The sequence below is a fragment of the Sceloporus occidentalis genome, unplaced genomic scaffold (assembly GCF_023333645.1).
Source record: "Sceloporus occidentalis isolate IW3139 unplaced genomic scaffold, rSceOcc1.0.p SCAF_163, whole genome shotgun sequence".
Taxonomy (NCBI): domain Eukaryota; kingdom Metazoa; phylum Chordata; class Lepidosauria; order Squamata; family Phrynosomatidae; genus Sceloporus; species Sceloporus occidentalis.
Window position 1 is genome coordinate 1,992,276 of NW_028317143.1, and position 17,575 is coordinate 2,009,850.

The following is a 17,575-nucleotide window of genomic DNA, read 5'->3' on the forward strand; positions in this document are numbered from 1 at the left end:
ATATCCCACTAACACCATCACCCCCCAGTGCCCATATCCCACTAACACCTTCCCCCAGTGCCCTTATCCCACTAACACCTTCCCCCCAGTGCCCATATCCCACTAACACCTTCCTTCCAGTGCCCATATCCCACTAACACCTTCCCCCCAGTGCCCATATCCCACTAACACCTTCCTTCCAGTGCCCATATCCCACTAACACCTTCCCCCCAGTGCCCATATCCCACTAACACCTTCCCCCCAGTGCCCATACCCCACTAACACCTTCCCCCAGTGCCCATACCCCATTAACACCTTCTCCCCAGTGCCCATATCCCACTAACACCTTCTCCCCCAGTGCCCAAATCCCACTAACACCCCCCCAGTGCCCATATCCCACTCACCTCCCCCCAGTGCCCGTATCCCACTAACACCTTCCCCCCAGTGCCCACATCCCACTAACACCATCACCCCCCAGTACCCATACCCCACTAACACCTTCCCCCCAGTGCCCATACCCCATTAACACCTTCTCCCCCAGTGCCCAAATCCCACTGACACCTTCCCCCAGTGCCCATATCCCACTAACAGCTTCCCCCAGTGCCGATATCCCACTAACACCATCTCCCCCCCAGTGCCCATACCCCACTAACACCTTCCCCAGTGCCCATACCCCACTAACACCTCCCCCCAGTGCCCATATCCCACTAACACCTCCCCCCCAGTGCCCATACCCCACTAACACCTTCCCCCTAGTGCCCATATCCCACTAACACCTCCCCCCCAGTGCCCATATCCCACTAACACCTTCCCCCCAGTGCCCATACCCCACTAACACCTTCCCCCAGTGCCCATACCCCACTAACACCTTCCCCCAGTGCCCATACCCAATTAACACCTTCACCCCAGTGCCCATATCCCACTAACAACTTCCCCCAGTGCCCATACCCCACTAACACCTTCCCCCTAGTGCCCATATCCCACTAACACCTCCCCCCCAGTGCCCATATCCCACTAACACCTTCCCCCCAGTGCCCATACCCCACTAACACCTTCCCCCCAGTGCCCATATCCCACTAACACCTTCCCCCAGTGCCCATATCCCACTAACACCTTCTCCCCCAGTGCCCAAATCCCACTAACACCCCCCCAGTGCCCATATCCCACTCACCTCCCCCCAGTGCCCGTATCCCACTAACACCTTCCCCCCAGTGCCCACATCCCACTAACACCATCACCCCCCAGTACCCATACCCCACTAACACCTTCCCCCCAGTGCCCATATCCCACTAACACCTTCCCCCCAGTGCCCACATCCCACTAACACCATCACCCCCCAGTACCCATACCCCACTAATACCTTCCCCCAGTGCTCATACCCCACTGACTCCCATGAGAAGTTTATCAGCTGAAGCGGAATATAAATCCCTTGTACCGTTTTATTTCAATCTCCCCTCCTTCTATTGCCTTCCAAAGATTCATGAAGATTTCCCCGATGCACCTGGTCGCCCCGCTGGGTCGGGTATAGACGGCACCACGGAGAACCTGAGCAAGGGCAGCGAAGAACTTCTGGCTCCAGCAGGCCGAGGACTTCCGTCATAAATCAAGGATACTAAAGAAACTTTACGACGACCGACGCGGCTTCCAAACATAGAGAACTCCCCAACCAAACAGAAAAGAACCAAATCCACAGAACAGTCATCTTTATTTCATTTTACTAAATTATTAGGAAAACAATCATTTTATTTCATATCATTCTTTATTGATTTAATCATTAATTAGAAACACTTTAATTGTATATTTCATTTATTTAACCAAATTTAGCTGATAAAACTCACTGAATTCTTTACTAATTACATGTTTCATTCCGTAATCATTAGAAATACTTCAGTTTTATATTTGATTTATTTTCTCGCTGGTCACTATTTGGATACATTTTGTTACTTACCTTCCGATCATTCCATGGACACATTATTAACGCTTTCATCTCTGTACATGCGGATTCTATGCACAATCTCTACGATGTATAATCATAATCCCCAGCAGAGAACGTTGGCTTCTTCCTCTACCTGCTGTGTTAAACTACCCAGAAACCTTCACGTAAATGCAGTCTAACCTCTTGGCCATGAAGGGGTTAATACAAAAACTATAAGCTCTCAGGACACAAGCTAAGCAGTTACCGTGGCTATCTATGACATCATAGGGTTGTCTGCCAAATGGGTTTCAGGCTGTATTACTGAACCTCTCAGATGTCAGCATCACGATATTTATTCGGCTATTAAATAGATGAATATTTTATGTATATGAGCTGCTTCCTAAATAAGAAGAAAAAGGCTTATTTAAAGGGAAAAGTGTAAAGAATGTTTTTTTCTTTTTTTCTGCTTTTTATGTTATCATCGCACTAAATGACGTCATTCCCTGCGTTCTTCAAATTACTTCCTGTGTTCATTAAATAAAAAACTGCATGGAAAACGTTGTGTATATAGAGTTTATGAAATCTTGATCATGAAGGGGTTAATACAGAGTCTATAAGCTCACGAAACACAAGCTAAGTAGTTACCGTGGCAATCTGTGACATCACAGGCTTCTAAACATTTTCTGTGTTAGAGGTAACTGGCTATTGTGACATAATTCCAAGCGGAATGATGATGTCATAATAGCCCCACTAGTAACAAGTGAGACGCTCTGTGCAGAGCTCAGTGTGAAGCAAATCACAGCAAACATGGGAAGCTGCAGCTCCATCTTAGCGCATATTTTGCTGAGTTTCACCGTATTTTCGGGGGTGAGACCATTACCCGAAGATGAGGAGGATCGTGAATATCAGACCGAGGAGTTTATAATGAACATCGTGTATTCCCTCTGTCTCCTCCTGTTGAATGTTTTCGCGTGCGTTCTGTTATTTGGTGTGATCAGAGACGCCATTACAAAGAGACAAAAGTAAGTTTCCATCTGAAAAAGAGACCTCTGAGGTCCCAAAAACATATGTCACTTTCCATCTTTTTTTCTCTTTTGGCTTCATAAAGGGGATCAACTGCAGCCAAAGACTCCCTGAAGCAGAAAGTTGGTCGATAGGAATAATAATATTTCCTTTCAATGTGCGGGGATCAGTCTGCCCCCCCCCCCCCACATGGGGAATCCTTCAAGGCCTGGTCACCTGATGTTAAGTAGAGTCATATGACTGCAGGCCCCAGCAGCACCTCTGGGGGGCATTAGAAGGAAGGGACTAAATGTTTTATTTCTCGTCAGGTCCAGGAAATGTCAGGGAATCGGTCAAGGTGAGAAAGCTGATGCTGCACCAACGAGAGACTCGGCTCCACCAGACACCATTGTCTCCATTCCACCGGAAAGTGAGTCTCCGCAGACCGGCCCTGAACTAAGGTGAGTCTTTTATAAAATGTCACCTGGTCCCGGAATAACGGGCCGGGTGTTTACTGACGTCTTTGAAGGAACATCTGAGGTTGTCCTGCATGAGGACTTCACTCCGTCAAAAACCTGAAGATCCATCACTGACCTTCCCGTAACGATCTCAATGTTCTCTTTCTCTTCAGGACCATAAAATCCAAGAAAACGAAACGAGTAGACAATTGCAGCACCAGAGGGATGACAGACGGGACACCGTGGGACGCCATCGTCCCCATTTCGTCATCGAGCAGCGACTCCTCTGAGGTTGAAGCAGAGTCCAGTAGTGAAGATGACCCCCACAAAGTGTGTGAAATTTGCGGAAGTCCTGGGGCAGCTACGTACGAGGTCACTGAAGCCCGTATATATACAATCTATTGGGACTGAGATCATTAACCCCTTATGGACCAGGACTCTGACACTACAGGACCGGAGGAGTTTTCATGCATTTACTGTGTCTGTTCAGCCGTCATTCCCCTCGTTCTCATTAGCATTTGTAATCATGAATGTGAGACGTTTTCTGTGACGGAAATAAAAAACATCAAAAAACATCATTTTTCGCAGTTTCCTATGTCTATAAATTGTACACGGCGACTGCCAATGGGGGAAAACCCGGAAATATTTTCATGAAATCGCCCTGATTTATCACCAGGATTTTTATGAAATATTACTATTTTCCCATCACTTTTTAAAACTCGTTTTTTTTGGCATATAACTTTAATAGAGACTTTCCAAAGTATGAAAATCCTCACATTTATGAGAAATGTGCGAGGACGTCTCTCATTGAGGAGAGAGGGGAATCCATGGGGGGGGGGTATCTATCAGGGGAAGAGAGAGGGGGTACCTATCGGGGGAGCAGAGAGGGGGGGGGTATCGGGGATTTGAGGTCCCGCACAGGGACCGGGTCACCGGGTGAAGTAAATGAAACCTTTACGGATCCCGGAGCCGGGCGATATCCGCTCTCCGCTACTCCCTCTTCTCGCACTCAGGCGAATCAGCTGTTTCCGGGTTATAGGTCACGCACCGACCCTCCCATCATGGCCGCCTCCATGTGCGACGTGTTCGCCTTTTGTACGAGGCCGGAGGATGCCCGCCGGTTGGCGGAGGTCCGCTTCATCAACACTGGCAAGGTACGGGCGACATCCCGGGGAGGGGGGAAGCGTTACCGGCGAGATAATTCGCCGGGAAAAGCGTTGAGGGCGCCGGCATCTCCCGCTCCTCCGGGGACCGAGAACAAAGCAACGCCGGGAACGCCTGGAGAAACCCCCGCAGCCAATGGGAGGCGGCAAACGGAATACTCTTCCACCTACCGCGGGGCACCGGCCCGCCGACAGGGGGTGCACTCGGGGGACTGCCCCAGCTGCTCGGGGGTACATGGGAGAGACCCCCCTGTGTGAAGGGGGCTACAGAAAGCTGTATCTCCTGTTGGGGGAGGGGCTCCTATTAGGGGTGCATAGCGTACAGACTGGTTTTGGGGGTGCGCTGATATCTGCCTCACCTGCCGTAGGGGGTACAAAAGACACAGCGTCTATCGAGTGAACGGGGAGCCCAGAAAACTGCCCCACCGAATGGGAAAAGTACAAAGCAGACAGTGTGATCTGCCTCCGCGCGGTCCCTTCCCCCACGGAGCGAGTACAAATAAACGTCCAAAAACTGCTCCGGGTGCCTCATGAGTAACCAAGGTTTACGTGCATTCGTTTATCTGCTATAGAAGCTGCTGACAGATCGGCCCCATCTGGCCCCCGTCTAATCGCGCCATCCGCCGGATCGCTCGCTGTCTTTCCTCTCCCCTTCCGCTCTGGACGCTCGGATGTGAAGTTCTGTGGTTTCTGCCAGTGATGGTGATGATTGTTTTTCAGGGAAAGGGGCTGTTTGCCACCCGGGGTATCCGGAAAGGGGAGACGATATTTCGGGAGAAGCCTTTGGTGTCGTCTCAGTTTCAGTGGAACGCGCTGTACAGGTATAGAGGTGAGATCTGCCTCCCGTACTTTCTTCCTGCACCAGAATGACGTTCTATCATTTATCAGGTGTTTGCATGCCTCCCAACTGTCCTGCTTTGTGTGGGAGAGTCCCGCTTTTGCCGCTCTATCCCATTGCCCCACCATACCTCGTTCCATTGGCCGCGGCCGGCTGGGGTAATTAAAGTTCTTGCCCCGTTGTGTTTGGAGGGAAACATCCTGACTTCGGGACCGCTGGGTTGCGTTTTAATGAACGTCTCGTTCTGTAGCCTGCGACCACTGCCTGCGATCCCTGGAGACGGCCGAGGAGAACGCCCAAAGACTCTCTGGGAATGTCCATGTCGTCCTGCCGTACCCTGAACTCTGCGCTGTACAGAACGGGCTGCACCAGCAGTGTCCTCGGTGCCAGGTCTGAAAGGCGTCCGTGCCGTAGAATATTTTCATTGTGCGCTTTAAGTTTCCTAAACTCAACATTGAACGTTCTGTGTCCTTGTCTTCAGGTGTCCTACTGCAGCCCTGAATGCCTGGAAGCTGCAGCAGAGCAGTACCACCAGGTACTGTGTCTGGGGCCGTCCCGGGATAACCCTTCGCATCCCTTGAACAAGCTGGAAGAGGCCTGGCGGTAAGTTACTCGTTATTCGCTTTTCTCCGTAGATCAGACCACGCGGCTTGTGATGTTATGATGTCATTGAGCTTTGACGAGACTAGCTGGCGGTGGGCGGGGCTCTAGATTTTGGGATATACCTCATAGAAGATTAGCCAAGTTCTACCACGTTGCTGATCTGCTGAGTGTTCTCTCCCTGTTGTAGAAATACGCACTACCCTCCAGAAACAGCCAGTATTATGCTGACGGCTAGAATGGTGGCCACCATCAAACAGGTGAGTCCCGCTTTCCCGGTGTCCTCTGTGTGGCCAGGAGGTCACGTAGGAGGCTTAAAAACCTGCTTTAGTTTGATCAGCAGGATGAGTACTCTGGATGAGTGCTCTCCGGGGAGGAATAATGATTATCGAGGGGGGGGTCACAGGTCCTTTCCGTAGAAACCAAACAGAAATAACTCCATCCTAGCCGCGGTCTTCGCGGACTACTCTTTAGGGGGGACGCGGGTCGGTTGGGTTCTCGCCGGACTCACTGGGGGGGTATTTTGTCTCGTGACCGCGACAGGCCAAGGACAGAGACCGCTGGCTTCAGCTTTTCTCCCAGTTCTGCAGCAAGACGGCCAACGAAGAGGAGGAGATCGTCCACAAGCTGCTTGGAGACAAATTCAAGGTAACGGAAGCCAAAATAAATCAAATGACTCCGGGTACTGCTGGCGTAAAGCGTTGGTTTCCCGGAGTTTTCTGGGTTTTAGACATGATTTCACTTTTTAAATATTCTACATCCTTTTGGCTTCTAAGGGCCAGCTGGACCAGCTCCGGAAGCTTTTCACGGACGCCCTGTATGAAGAGCGAGTGAGCCGGGTAAGCCTGCAGACGGGGCCGCATGCGTGAGACTAACGTGACCGTGGTTTGCCTACAAAGCGTCAGGTCGGCTGCTACCGCAAGACCTGCGGGGGGGTGGGGGGGCCGCTTGTGTGGTCTCTAGTGAGGATACAGCACCAGCCCCGTCATGTTGTAGAAGAAATGTTACAATATAGATGGAATGTAAGGAAGCTTTACTTTAACTGCGAAGAAGTAAACAAGTGGATCAGCCTCCCAGCAGAAGTGGTAGAGGGTAATACAGTGAGGGGAGTTAAACATGCACGGGATAGACATACGGCTCCTGAATCTAATGCGAGATTTAGGTCTGAGTCTTTACAGCAGGAGCAACGGGCAGACCAGATGGGGCCGATCTGCCTTCCTTAACGCTTGGCAGGCCCGGACTGGCCATCGGGCACGGCACGGGCCGCGGCAAGGCCGGATTGACTTTAAAATGACCTTAAAATAGGCCCAGTCAGGACCGGACTGACTGGGCCTATGCGGCCTCTACGGCCGCATTAACGCAGGGCATAAGGGGCACCTGCCCCTTTAGCCCACCGCAACTGCGACCGGGTCCGCCACTCTAAGGGGCCGGGAAGCCCCCACCAGGGCCGGCCTTACGGGTGTGCGGCTGCACAGGGTTTAAATTAAAACATCTGGTTTGTTTTTTTTACTTTATTTAACATCCTCCATGTTAAATAAAGTTTTTGTTAACTTTATTTAACATGGAGGATGTTAAAGTTAAAAAAAACCCCGATGTTTTAATTTAAGCCCTGTGCGGCCGCAGACCCCTAAGGCCGACCCTGGTGGGGGCTTCCCGGCCCCTTAGAGTGGCGGACCCGGTCGCAGTTGCGGCGGGCTAAAGGGGCCCTGCGTTAATGCAGCCGTAGAGGCCGCATAGGCCCAGTCAGTCCGGTCCTGACTGGGCCTATTTTAAGGTAGGGGCCTGGAGCTGCAGCTCCATCAACCCCTAAGTCAATCCGGCCCTGCCGCGGGCCCGGTCGCAGTTGCTGCTTGCTCCGGCAACAAGGTAAGTAGGGTGAGGGAGGGGGGTGCAGTGAGAAGGGGCAGAGGGGGGTTAGATAGTGAGAAATGGGGAGAGGGGATAGATAGTGAGAGGGGGTACATATTGAGAAGTGGGGAAGGGGGTACATAGTGAAAAGGGGGAACATAGTGAGAAGGGGCAGATAAGATGGGGAGAGGGGGTAGTGTGAATGCGTATGAGAATGGATGAATTGTGTGAATGTGTATGACAATTAATGAATTCATGTGTGGATGAATTGTGTGAATGATTTGTGAGACTGCATTAATGAATGTGTTAATGATTTGTGTGAATGAGTAAATGCAAAGATGGTACATGAAGGGTGGGCTTTAACAATAAATAAAAATGGGCTGCTCAGGCTTAAATGCCCGGGCCTATTTTTTGTCCCAGTCCGGGCCTGACTCTTGCTGTACTGATTGAAAGATCTTGGCACAGTTCGGGGGTCTTTCGCTGGAGGGGGTCCTGTAGTGTCTCTGACGCGGCGTCTGTTCCTCCCCGCACAGTGGTTCACGCCAGAAGGCTTCCGCTCCCTGTTCGCTCTTATCGGAACCAACGGGCAGGGAATCGGCACGAGGTCAGTACGTTACTCGTTGTACAGCGCCACGACGTATGAGGGCGCCATAAAAATCAATAAATACTGAGAGCGCGTCCTTTATTCAGCGGTTTGCACCCTCAAGCTGCCCGTTGCCCCTCTTTCAGTAGGAATGTTTGCTTCCATTAAATGATTCCGCTGCTTGTAACACCGCTACGGAATCTGTTGGCGCTATATAAACCCTGTGTCCCGTTCCTTGCAGCTCCCTGAGCCAGTGGGTTCACGCCTGCGACGCTTTGGACCTCCCGGCCCGGGAGAGGGAGCAGCTGGACCTCCTCATAGACCAACTGTACAAAGACATAGAGAAAGGTCAGCGGCGAGGGCGATCGCCCCGATAAACTCATGGCGCACGCTGCGTGTGCTTCGTCATAAACGACCCTGCTGGGGGAAGCTGCAGCTTCCTCGCTCAGCCCCAGCGGTAATCGCCATGTCTTCTCCCGCCGTCACGGCTTCTCCTTGCTTTGCAGAGACCGGCGAGTTCCTGAACTGCGAGGGGTCCGGGCTGTACATGCTGCAGAGCTGCTGTGAGTCCCGCGCTTCGCCCTCTCCGTGAAACGCGCCATTTTTATAATTAATAATGTTGCCGGGCTAATTACCCCCCCCCCCCTCTTCCAGGTAACCACAGCTGTCTGCCGAACGCCGAGGCTTCTTTTCCGGAAAACAACTTTCTGCTTCATCTGACGGCCGTCGAGGACATCCAGCCCGGGGAGGTAGGAGCTCCGCTCCAGGCGGCAGCCGCTTTATTCACTGACTAGGAGAGGTTACCGGTGCAGCTTCTTCATTCCTCTCCCCTTCCGTGTATAACGCGCAGGTCTGATTTAACTATACATTATGCAGGGTCAGCCGAGCCCTCTGCTCCAGACGACAGTCCTTCATCGTCGGCTGCCGTCCGCCGCTCTCGTGCTCGTATATCTAACGTATAAACCCCCCCGCTTTCAGTAAAATCTGTTTAATGCGATATTTTTCCCCTCCCCCCAGGAAATTTGCATCAGTTACCTGGACTGCTGCCAGAGAGACCGGAGCCGCCACAGTCGACACAAAATTCTCAGGTGGTGGAAACAATGCGGGGCTTACCAGCTTCCAAAAATACAGGCCTTAAAGGGACCCTCTAACCACCAAATGCCCCTTAATGCACACACTTATCAGAGTGGGCCCTCCAAACTTTCAACCCCCCCCCCCATAATGCATTTGCCCCTCTTAATACCCGCTGTTTGCCGTGCAGGAGCTGTGTCCAAACCCCACGTTCTGCCGGTGATTATTTATAGTTTCTGTATAATACAGCCTTTTTATTTAATTCCTCTCCGTTACTTTATAAAGTCGGATTTGTGTGTTTACCCCCTTACCGCGTTTGCTTGCAGGGAAAATTACCTCTTTGTTTGCTCGTGCCCCAAGTGCCTTTCCCAAGCAGATGATCCCGACGCGACGTCCGACGAGGAGGAGGAGGAGGAAGACGCAGAGCTGGACGGCGAGGCGGACGACGCCGAGCTGGAGGACGAGATGACGGACGTGTAAAAAAGGCCAGATTCATCGAGTAATGCCCGAGCCGACCCGCGTTATCAAAAAGTACAGAGCCGGAGACCCCGCCCGTCGCCCGCTCCACCACTCGGGCTCTTTTTTTTTTTTTTTTTTTTTTTTTTTTTTTTTTTTGCGAGCCCCTTGGTCGAGGATTTCCCCGTTCGGCTGTCCACGTAGAGAACGTCGTCCCGTATGCCGGGTGACCTCCGCTGTACCGGTTTGCATGTAAATTACCCACAATCCCTTCTGCGGCTTGATCACCGCATACCGTAAAGAAGCAGCTTTTTTGGACCCGTAGATGAACGTTATGAATTTTCCGGTGTGTGTTTTTTTGTTTTTTTTTGTTTTTATTACGGAGCCGCCGGCGCTAAAACTGGATTCGAGGATTTGGCCGCCATCGTTACCAAGAACGCCTGGTTTTATAGATTTTCCCCTCCCCCATCAGACTGTCCACTATTTGAGCAATACTGAGCTTCCTAACTACCGGTAATGGCTGAGTGTCATCGGAGTTGTGGTTCAACAAAGCTGTAAAGCTAACCGCTGACTTTTTTTTTTTCCTCACCCATTTTGTTTACATTGAAATATATTTTTGTCTTGTGAAGGGCTGTATAAGTTTACAAAGAATTCTCCTGCAGATAACGTCACATCGGGCTTTTTTAAAGGACATTTTTTTTTTTTTGTTCTTAAATAAAAATTTTAAACGTTGCATGGTCACATGACCCCTCCATCAGGACTTGGTGCATAAAAAAAAGAATCCAAATTGCCTCTGTGCTCCCCTCCCCCAACTTACGGATCCATTCATTCTATTGACCTTCGTATCTTTCATAAAACCGCATCCAACAAACACCTTTTCTACAAGTCACTCCAGCACATTGACGATTTCTGCATGTGTGTAAATGTGACTGAATAAAGTTTGTTGAAAAAAAAGTCTCACTTGTAGTAGGAATATCATTATTGATGTATATAGCGTCATCCTACACCGTGTCGCTGTACAACAGGTAAACAGGGCATAACTAGTGCGTATCATAATCCAAAGGGAAGGGATGTGGTCAAAGGAGCTTACAATCTAAATTAACTATGGAGGCTCCATATTTGGGGGACAGCAAAGGACAGAAGAAGAAACCTCAGAAGTCTCAGTTATGTGGCCACCTATTTTTCTATGTTGGTCCAGGAAAGCATCGGATTAGTATTATTATTTATTGTTTTATATAGCGCCATCGAATTCCGTATCGCTGTACAACGGGTGGACAGGACATAACAAGTAGCATATAACATAATAGAGACAGCAGGAGAGGAGGGCCCGGCGCACAGGAGCTTACAATCTTCCACCAATAATCCAATTCTTTTCCTTATTAAAACCCTAGAAATACCACCGTTTGAAATGTAGGGAGGTGGGAGTTTACATCAAGCTGGCTGTGTGTGATGGGAGTGGTGGCCACATCACTTGCGATGCCTGTTGGTGCCAGGGATTTGTTTGGTCATTAAGGGGTTAATCTATGTTCAGGCAGCTCCGCCCCTGGCTCCTCCCCACAAGGAAGTGAAATCCCCTTTTAATTCAGTCCGTTCCTTGTAGACAGAGTGCTGACACCATGCTGCTCCTGCGCCGACTACTCACACTCCACCAAGCCCAGGTACCAGAGTGCACTCACACTCACGCTACATCAAGCCCAGGTACCAGAGCACGCACTCATGCTACACTGAGCCCAGGTACCAGAGCGTGCACTCACGCTACACTGAGCCCAGGTACCAGAGTCCACTCGCACTCACGCCACACTGAGCCCAGGTACCAGAGTGCACCCACACTACACTGAGCCGTGGTACCAGAGCGCGCACTCACGCTACACTGAGCCCAGGTACCAGAGCGCACTCACACTACACCGAGCCCAGGTACTGAGAGTGCACTCACATTGCATCATACAAAGCGTGGTTGCTCTGTGTTCTAGGTCTGCTCTCGCCTCGTCCGCTGCGCCTCCAGCTCTCGGCCCCCGATCCGTATTCAGCGTCTGGACCATTTGGTTCTGACCGTGAAGAGTCTGGATAGAACCATCAACTTCTACACGGAGGTGCTGGGCATGGAGGTGACCACGTTCAAGGTACCATGTGGGGGGGGGGCTGGGCAACTAGGCAGGCTTGGGGGATGGTGGGGCGCAGGGGTATCTTCAGGGCCGGCCCAAGGCAAAATGCCGCCTGGGGCGAATTTTAAAATGCCGCCCCCCCCCCCCTTATCTACCCTTCCTCTCCCTCCGTCCCTGCCGCCCCCCCCTATTATCTACCCTTCCTCTCCCTCCGTCCCTGCCGCCCCCCCCCATTATCTACCCTTCCTCCCCCCCCCCCCCCCCCTTGTACTTACCTTTCAGCAGTCCTGCGGCGAGTCTCCCTGTTTGAGGAAATCTTCCGGCACTCAGCATTACAAGCCGGCACCGAGACCGAACAGGGAGACTCGCCGCAGAGGAGAGAGAGAGGGGCGCCGAGCGGGTACTGACAGCTTGGTAAATAAAAACCACTCGGCGCCCCTTTCTCTCTTTCGCTTTTTTAAAAAATAAAAAAAGGGCTTGGGGCGGCAAAGTGCCCCCCTTCAAAAGTGCCGCCTGGAGCGGTTGCCCCACTTGGCTCCATTGTCGGGCCGGCCCTGGGTATCTTTATAAAACCCCACTGGGGCAGGTTACTGTGGGATTGATGCCCTGTTACTGTGAGAGGGGTACTTGATGGTAAACCTAACTCAAGCCGGATCTACCGGGTCTGGCCCACCCGCGGCCCTCTAGCAACCACAACCACTGTGTAGTCTGAGCCTACTGGGAGTTGTAGCCATGCAGCCAATGACAGCCACCCCCCCGCCAGACCCTCTCTGTCCTCTGTGTTTCAGGGGAACCGGAAAGCTCTGTCCTTTGGGATCCAGAAGATAAATCTTCACGAAGCCGGCAAAGAGTTCGAGCCGAAGGCCCACCGTCCCTCCCCGGGCTCTGCAGACCTGTGTCTGATCACAGAGACGCCGCTCGGCGCGGTGCTGGACCACCTGCAGGTACCTCACCCACCACCAAAATACCCCCCGGCCCCCGCAGCGGGGCAACCACACTGTGCTCGCACACCCTAAGCAGATTCCTTGTCCAGCCTCTCTTTGGCCCCAAATCCCTGATGCCTTTTTTCCTCCCTTCATGACCTCCTTCCCTCCCTTGATGTCTTCCCCTTCAGGCATGCGGAGTGAGCGTGGAAGAAGGGCCGGTACCTCGGACGGGAGCTGTGGGGGAGATCCGTTCCGTTTATTTCCGGGACCCTGACCATAACTTAATAGAGGTGTCCAACTACGAGAAGGACTTTAAAGAGCAGCCATGAGTATTACACGCCGCGGGCAACCGGCCAATAGAATTACACGTCTTTGTCGTGTGTGCAGCTTTAATAAAAATAGTTTTATACTCGCTGATTAATAAATGGTTAATTATCTCACATCAACAATTCCATTTTCTTTTTAAACCACGATTGCTATGTGCTTCAGCTCTGCTGGAAAATAGTGCGCCTCTGTTTTATCCACCCAGAGGGACTCTCTGACTAATGAATATATATTATATATAATTATGTATATATATATATTATTAAAACAATTTAAAAAACAAAAAAAAAGCGCTTGAATGATGTAGAATCTGCTGCAGCAGCTGCCCTCCTCCTCCTGTTTAAAGCAGCCAATCAGTGGCAGGAAAGCGCTCCCATTTAAACAAACAGGAGAGCTTTTAGCTAATGGGGGGGGGGGGGCTCTGAGCTGACTTCTGTCCACAGCATTCGCCTTACACAAGATTTCTATTAAAAAAAAAAAACTTTTTCCGGCCCGGTTCAGGCCTTATTTTATCCACACCTGTTGTTTCCGAATGTCCGGTTTTATGTCCTGTTTACCCGTTGCACAGCGTTGCGGAATATGTTGGCGCTATATATAAAACGATAACTAGCCAAGAAAAAAAAACGTCCATAACAATAAAAATAATTCATGAAATCTGCCAGAGCCAAACGTCGTACCAACTGCGGCCACTAGATGTCAGTATGAGGAATACATCGCAGGACATGGAGCGCCGCGGGGGGGTTTGGGGCCACCAACCCGCCGCACCATTGGAGTGCAGCTCATTGGGCCTCCCCCTTATTCCACCCCAGTTACCCCACAGGGCTCTGAGTGCTGTCTCCATAGCATTGCTGCCTGTGTGGCTTTCTGAGGTCAGGGATATGATGTCATACCTTGGCAGTCTGGGATGGCTGAGAGTGTTGCTCTGATGAAAACATCGCTGGTCGAATCGTTCTATATTTTCCAAGATAAGCATGTAGCGCCTGAATCTAAGACGACACCAATGACTGGTTAAGGTCGGAGGTCTCTAGAATAATGCGTCTGGCGGTCGCCGGGGGGCCGGTGTCTGGCAGGTGGTCTCGCTGCGTTATGTAAAGCGCCGGATACATTCTTCACACAGAGTTCTAAATATATCCCAATTTTATTCAAATCCACAGAAGTTGAAGTCACCGTCACATAGAAAATATGGCTGTCGGGAAGATTCTATACACAGAGGGTCTGACGGGCCGCCACAACACGCTCCTCTACATCACGGAACATGCCAAAGCTCCACGCGTGTCACTGACACCTAAACAGCAGGGGCAGCACATCAGGCGCGCGTTACACGCAATCCCCGGCTGGAGCTGGAACGGGGGGAGGCGACTGAGACACAAAGGGTTAACGCGCTGATCACAGACGCACCTGGAAGCCTCCAGAGTCAGGGAACCACAGATCCTCCCTCAACTCCACAGACAAAACCAGCCGATTCGGATGTAGAGATCTACTGAATCTGAATGTGGCCCCCGGGGGCCGCCCACCGCTATTTCATCACTAGCAGGTGTTCTGTGTACACGCACCGCACTCCGATTGGTTCTAGACGGGTCTGACTTATCAGCCTTCCCTTTATCTGCTGACGCTTTATGGCAATGCTAACGAAGTCCGTTCCTCCATAGACTTGCATTAGCGAGAGTCCAGCTGGGTGATTATGACTGAGGCATTCTATCGTTCCCCACAAGCAGTATGATAAGGAGTCGGGGTGTTTAGTAGATCGGGGATCAGAGCGAGAATCATACAAACGGCTGATATGCAGCTGCCTGAAAACATTACGGGGCAAAAACTCAACTGGGGTAAGAACTAACAACAAAAAAACGAGCAATATTTTGATTTCCAGTGGAATCCTGCAGCTCCAAACGATGATATTTAATACATTTTCACCCAAAATATGGCTCCTAGAAAACGGGTTAAAAACCGGTTTACGCTTTGTAACATTTTATAAAACCGTAGAACGCGGAGTCGTTGAGGAAGACGAGAAGAATCGGCAAACCGCGTGAGATGCGGGGAGATTAACCGTCTATGTGGGGCATTGCAAAGAAAGCACTGCCGGCTTTTAACCCTCGCCGCTGCAACGTGCCGCAGGCGGGGGGGGGGGGGGGTCTCCCCCGCCGACAGCTTCTACCAGAAGGTCCAGGGCGGCTGGCGGAGATCGAAGGCGGGAATGCTGCTGACGTTCACGGGGATGGAGATCACCGCCCAGGGGAGTCCGTGCTGCTCCAGGGAGCGCTGGATCATGTACCTGAAACAAAGGAGCAAATGGGCGGAGTCTGCCGGACACCACGTGTAAAGGGTTAACGTTACAGGGCCGTCCTCCCGCCCGGATACGTACCCGTCTCTCCCGAGGAGGAACAAGGCTGGGATGTCGGCCGTCCTCCCGCTGCTGTCCTGGATCATTTCCACGTAGAAGCTGTCGTTGTCGGCAGCGTTGTCGGCGATGATGACCGCCCGGCCGCCGTGCTCCTGGATCACTTTGGTCTTGGAGAGGAAGGAGCAGCCGCTAAAGACACACAAGAGAGAGAGAGAGAGAGAGCGCGAGAGCTGCAGCTTCCCCCCACGGACTCGTCTATAGCGATATATAGGGGATGAGCGCGCCGCATACGGCAAGCCGGAGAAACCACCGCTGGGCGGGAGCCCCCGAGGATTACACTAAAGATCTACTAACGGAGATCTACGAACGCAGTGGGACAGCAGCTTTAAACGATGCATCCCGGGCAATATCACTCAACAAAGCCGTATCTGCCGGGGGGGCCCGTGGCCCCTGATCTGCGCCCGCTCCACCCCCCCATTAATGGTTTGCTCTTACCCCCTCTCCACCAGCGCGATCTGCCCCTGGATGAAGGCGCCGTTGCTCAGCTCTCCGCAGGCTTCCAGCGGGTCGGCGGGCACCAGGTGGATCTGGTCATACCGCTGCTTCTGATTGGTGGAGGACACATAAATAGTAGCAGGTCACCGCGCTGCTGACTGCCAATCACGCGCGTCCGCATCAATTGGGCATCGAGATGACCGGGCTATCAGGCTCCCTCCCAGCCGGCCCCTTAACCTTACAGAGGGCCACGTCAGTCACCACAGTCCTCCATGGTTTCCAGCTGTCTGCCCCTCTATATCTATAAGATAATTAGGACGACTGTCCCTGTAACGTGTCCTTCTGGCCATGAGTCATGGGAGTAGCAGTCCCCAATACAAACTTACAAAAGCTCCCCCAAAATCCTTGGCCGGGGTGGTGGTGAAGATGTAGCGGATGTCCCCAGGACTCAGCACCTGGAAGTACAGGTATTCCTGGAAGCGCAGGCCTGCGGACAGAGAGAGCGGAGTCAGAAGCTGCAGCGGCAGAGTATCCTCAGTGACCGGGGGGGGGCGGTTATACAGTCATTATAAAGTTATGAAGAGCAGCCAGGTGGCGTAACATTCGTTTTACTAAGGGTAGTAGATACTTGGAACAGCCACCCGGCAGAGTGGGATAGACATACAGTTCCTGAATCTAAGACGAGACCAACAACTGATTAAGGTCTTTACAGCAGTAGTAACGGGGCGACTAGACGGGGGCCGGATGGGGCTGATCTCCAGCTGTTAAAATACAGACTAAATGCTGGCTGAGGATCATGAGCCTTGCAGTCCTGCAACCCAGCTATGAAGCTGCTTCTGGGACTGTCACGCATGGAAGTAAAGCACATCACTCTCAGCCAGCAGCTCATCCATTAAACCAGGAGCAGAATCATTATAATTAGCAAATTCAGAAAACCCATAAAATTACAAAAATAATTCACCTCTTAAAATCCAAAAATATTAACTCCTCCGTTACCGTGTATTAACCCTTAATGTCTGCTATTTTACGTAAAGCCTCGCCTGGAGATTAGATTGTCAGTTTCCTGGACAAGGCTGTGTACAGGAAGCTGCACACGTGCAGGTAAACGAGGCATAGTACCCCCAGCTCCCGGAGCTGCCCCGGCCCCATGCCGCCCCTGCTGGGTGTTTTCGCCCCGTACCCACGCCGGGTTGGCAGAATACCTACCCAGAACTAGCAGGGAGGAGGGTAACATGAGCAGAAACAGCAGACAGCAGCTCCACGCACCGCCCACCATATCTCCGCATCAGCAACAGCAGCTATACAACAGGAAGCGGCTGATCCAAGCGGCACGCCCACTGCACGCTCCTATTGGCGGGACGACAAGCCGCGCGGGCACCTAATTGGATAAATGAGGCGTCAATCGCTCCTGCGTACCACAATGTACCTAATAGACGGGCATAAGCCGCCCAACATATGGGACAGGCAGCGCGTGACA

The 17,575-nt window shown here is 51.7% G+C and overlaps 3 protein-coding genes across 3 annotated transcripts; 2 read left to right on the forward strand and 1 right to left on the reverse strand.

Annotated features, from left to right (window-relative positions):
* The first annotated feature begins 4,415 nt into the window (after positions 1 to 4,415).
* LOC149279532 (protein-lysine N-trimethyltransferase SMYD5) lies at positions 4,416 to 9,937 on the forward strand. Its single transcript, XM_089501085.1, has 13 exons — positions 4,416 to 4,508; positions 5,238 to 5,346; positions 5,606 to 5,745; positions 5,837 to 5,958; positions 6,146 to 6,215; positions 6,499 to 6,603; positions 6,732 to 6,794; positions 8,337 to 8,407; positions 8,628 to 8,734; positions 8,893 to 8,949; positions 9,041 to 9,135; positions 9,404 to 9,474; positions 9,784 to 9,937. Exons 1-13 carry the CDS (start codon positions 4,416 to 4,418, stop codon positions 9,935 to 9,937), a joined length of 1,257 nt encoding a protein of 418 aa, XP_089357211.1.
* A 1,592-nt stretch (positions 9,938 to 11,529) lies between these two features.
* On the forward strand, positions 11,530 to 13,270 carry LOC149279533 (glyoxalase domain-containing protein 5-like). Its single transcript, XM_089501101.1, has 4 exons — positions 11,530 to 11,571; positions 11,884 to 12,033; positions 12,804 to 12,959; positions 13,130 to 13,270. Exons 1-4 carry the CDS (start codon positions 11,530 to 11,532, stop codon positions 13,268 to 13,270), a joined length of 489 nt encoding a protein of 162 aa, XP_089357227.1.
* Positions 13,271 to 15,413: 2,143 nt separating this feature from the next.
* Positions 15,414 to 17,247, reverse strand: LOC149279534 (protease-associated domain-containing protein 1-like). The gene is made up of 5 exons (XM_089501102.1): positions 17,218 to 17,247; positions 16,485 to 16,613; positions 16,099 to 16,208; positions 15,625 to 15,792; positions 15,414 to 15,534 (listed from the first exon to the last, which is right to left on the reverse strand). Exons 1-5 carry the CDS (start codon positions 17,245 to 17,247, stop codon positions 15,414 to 15,416), a joined length of 558 nt encoding a protein of 185 aa, XP_089357228.1.
* Between the last annotated feature and the right edge of the window lie 328 nt (positions 17,248 to 17,575).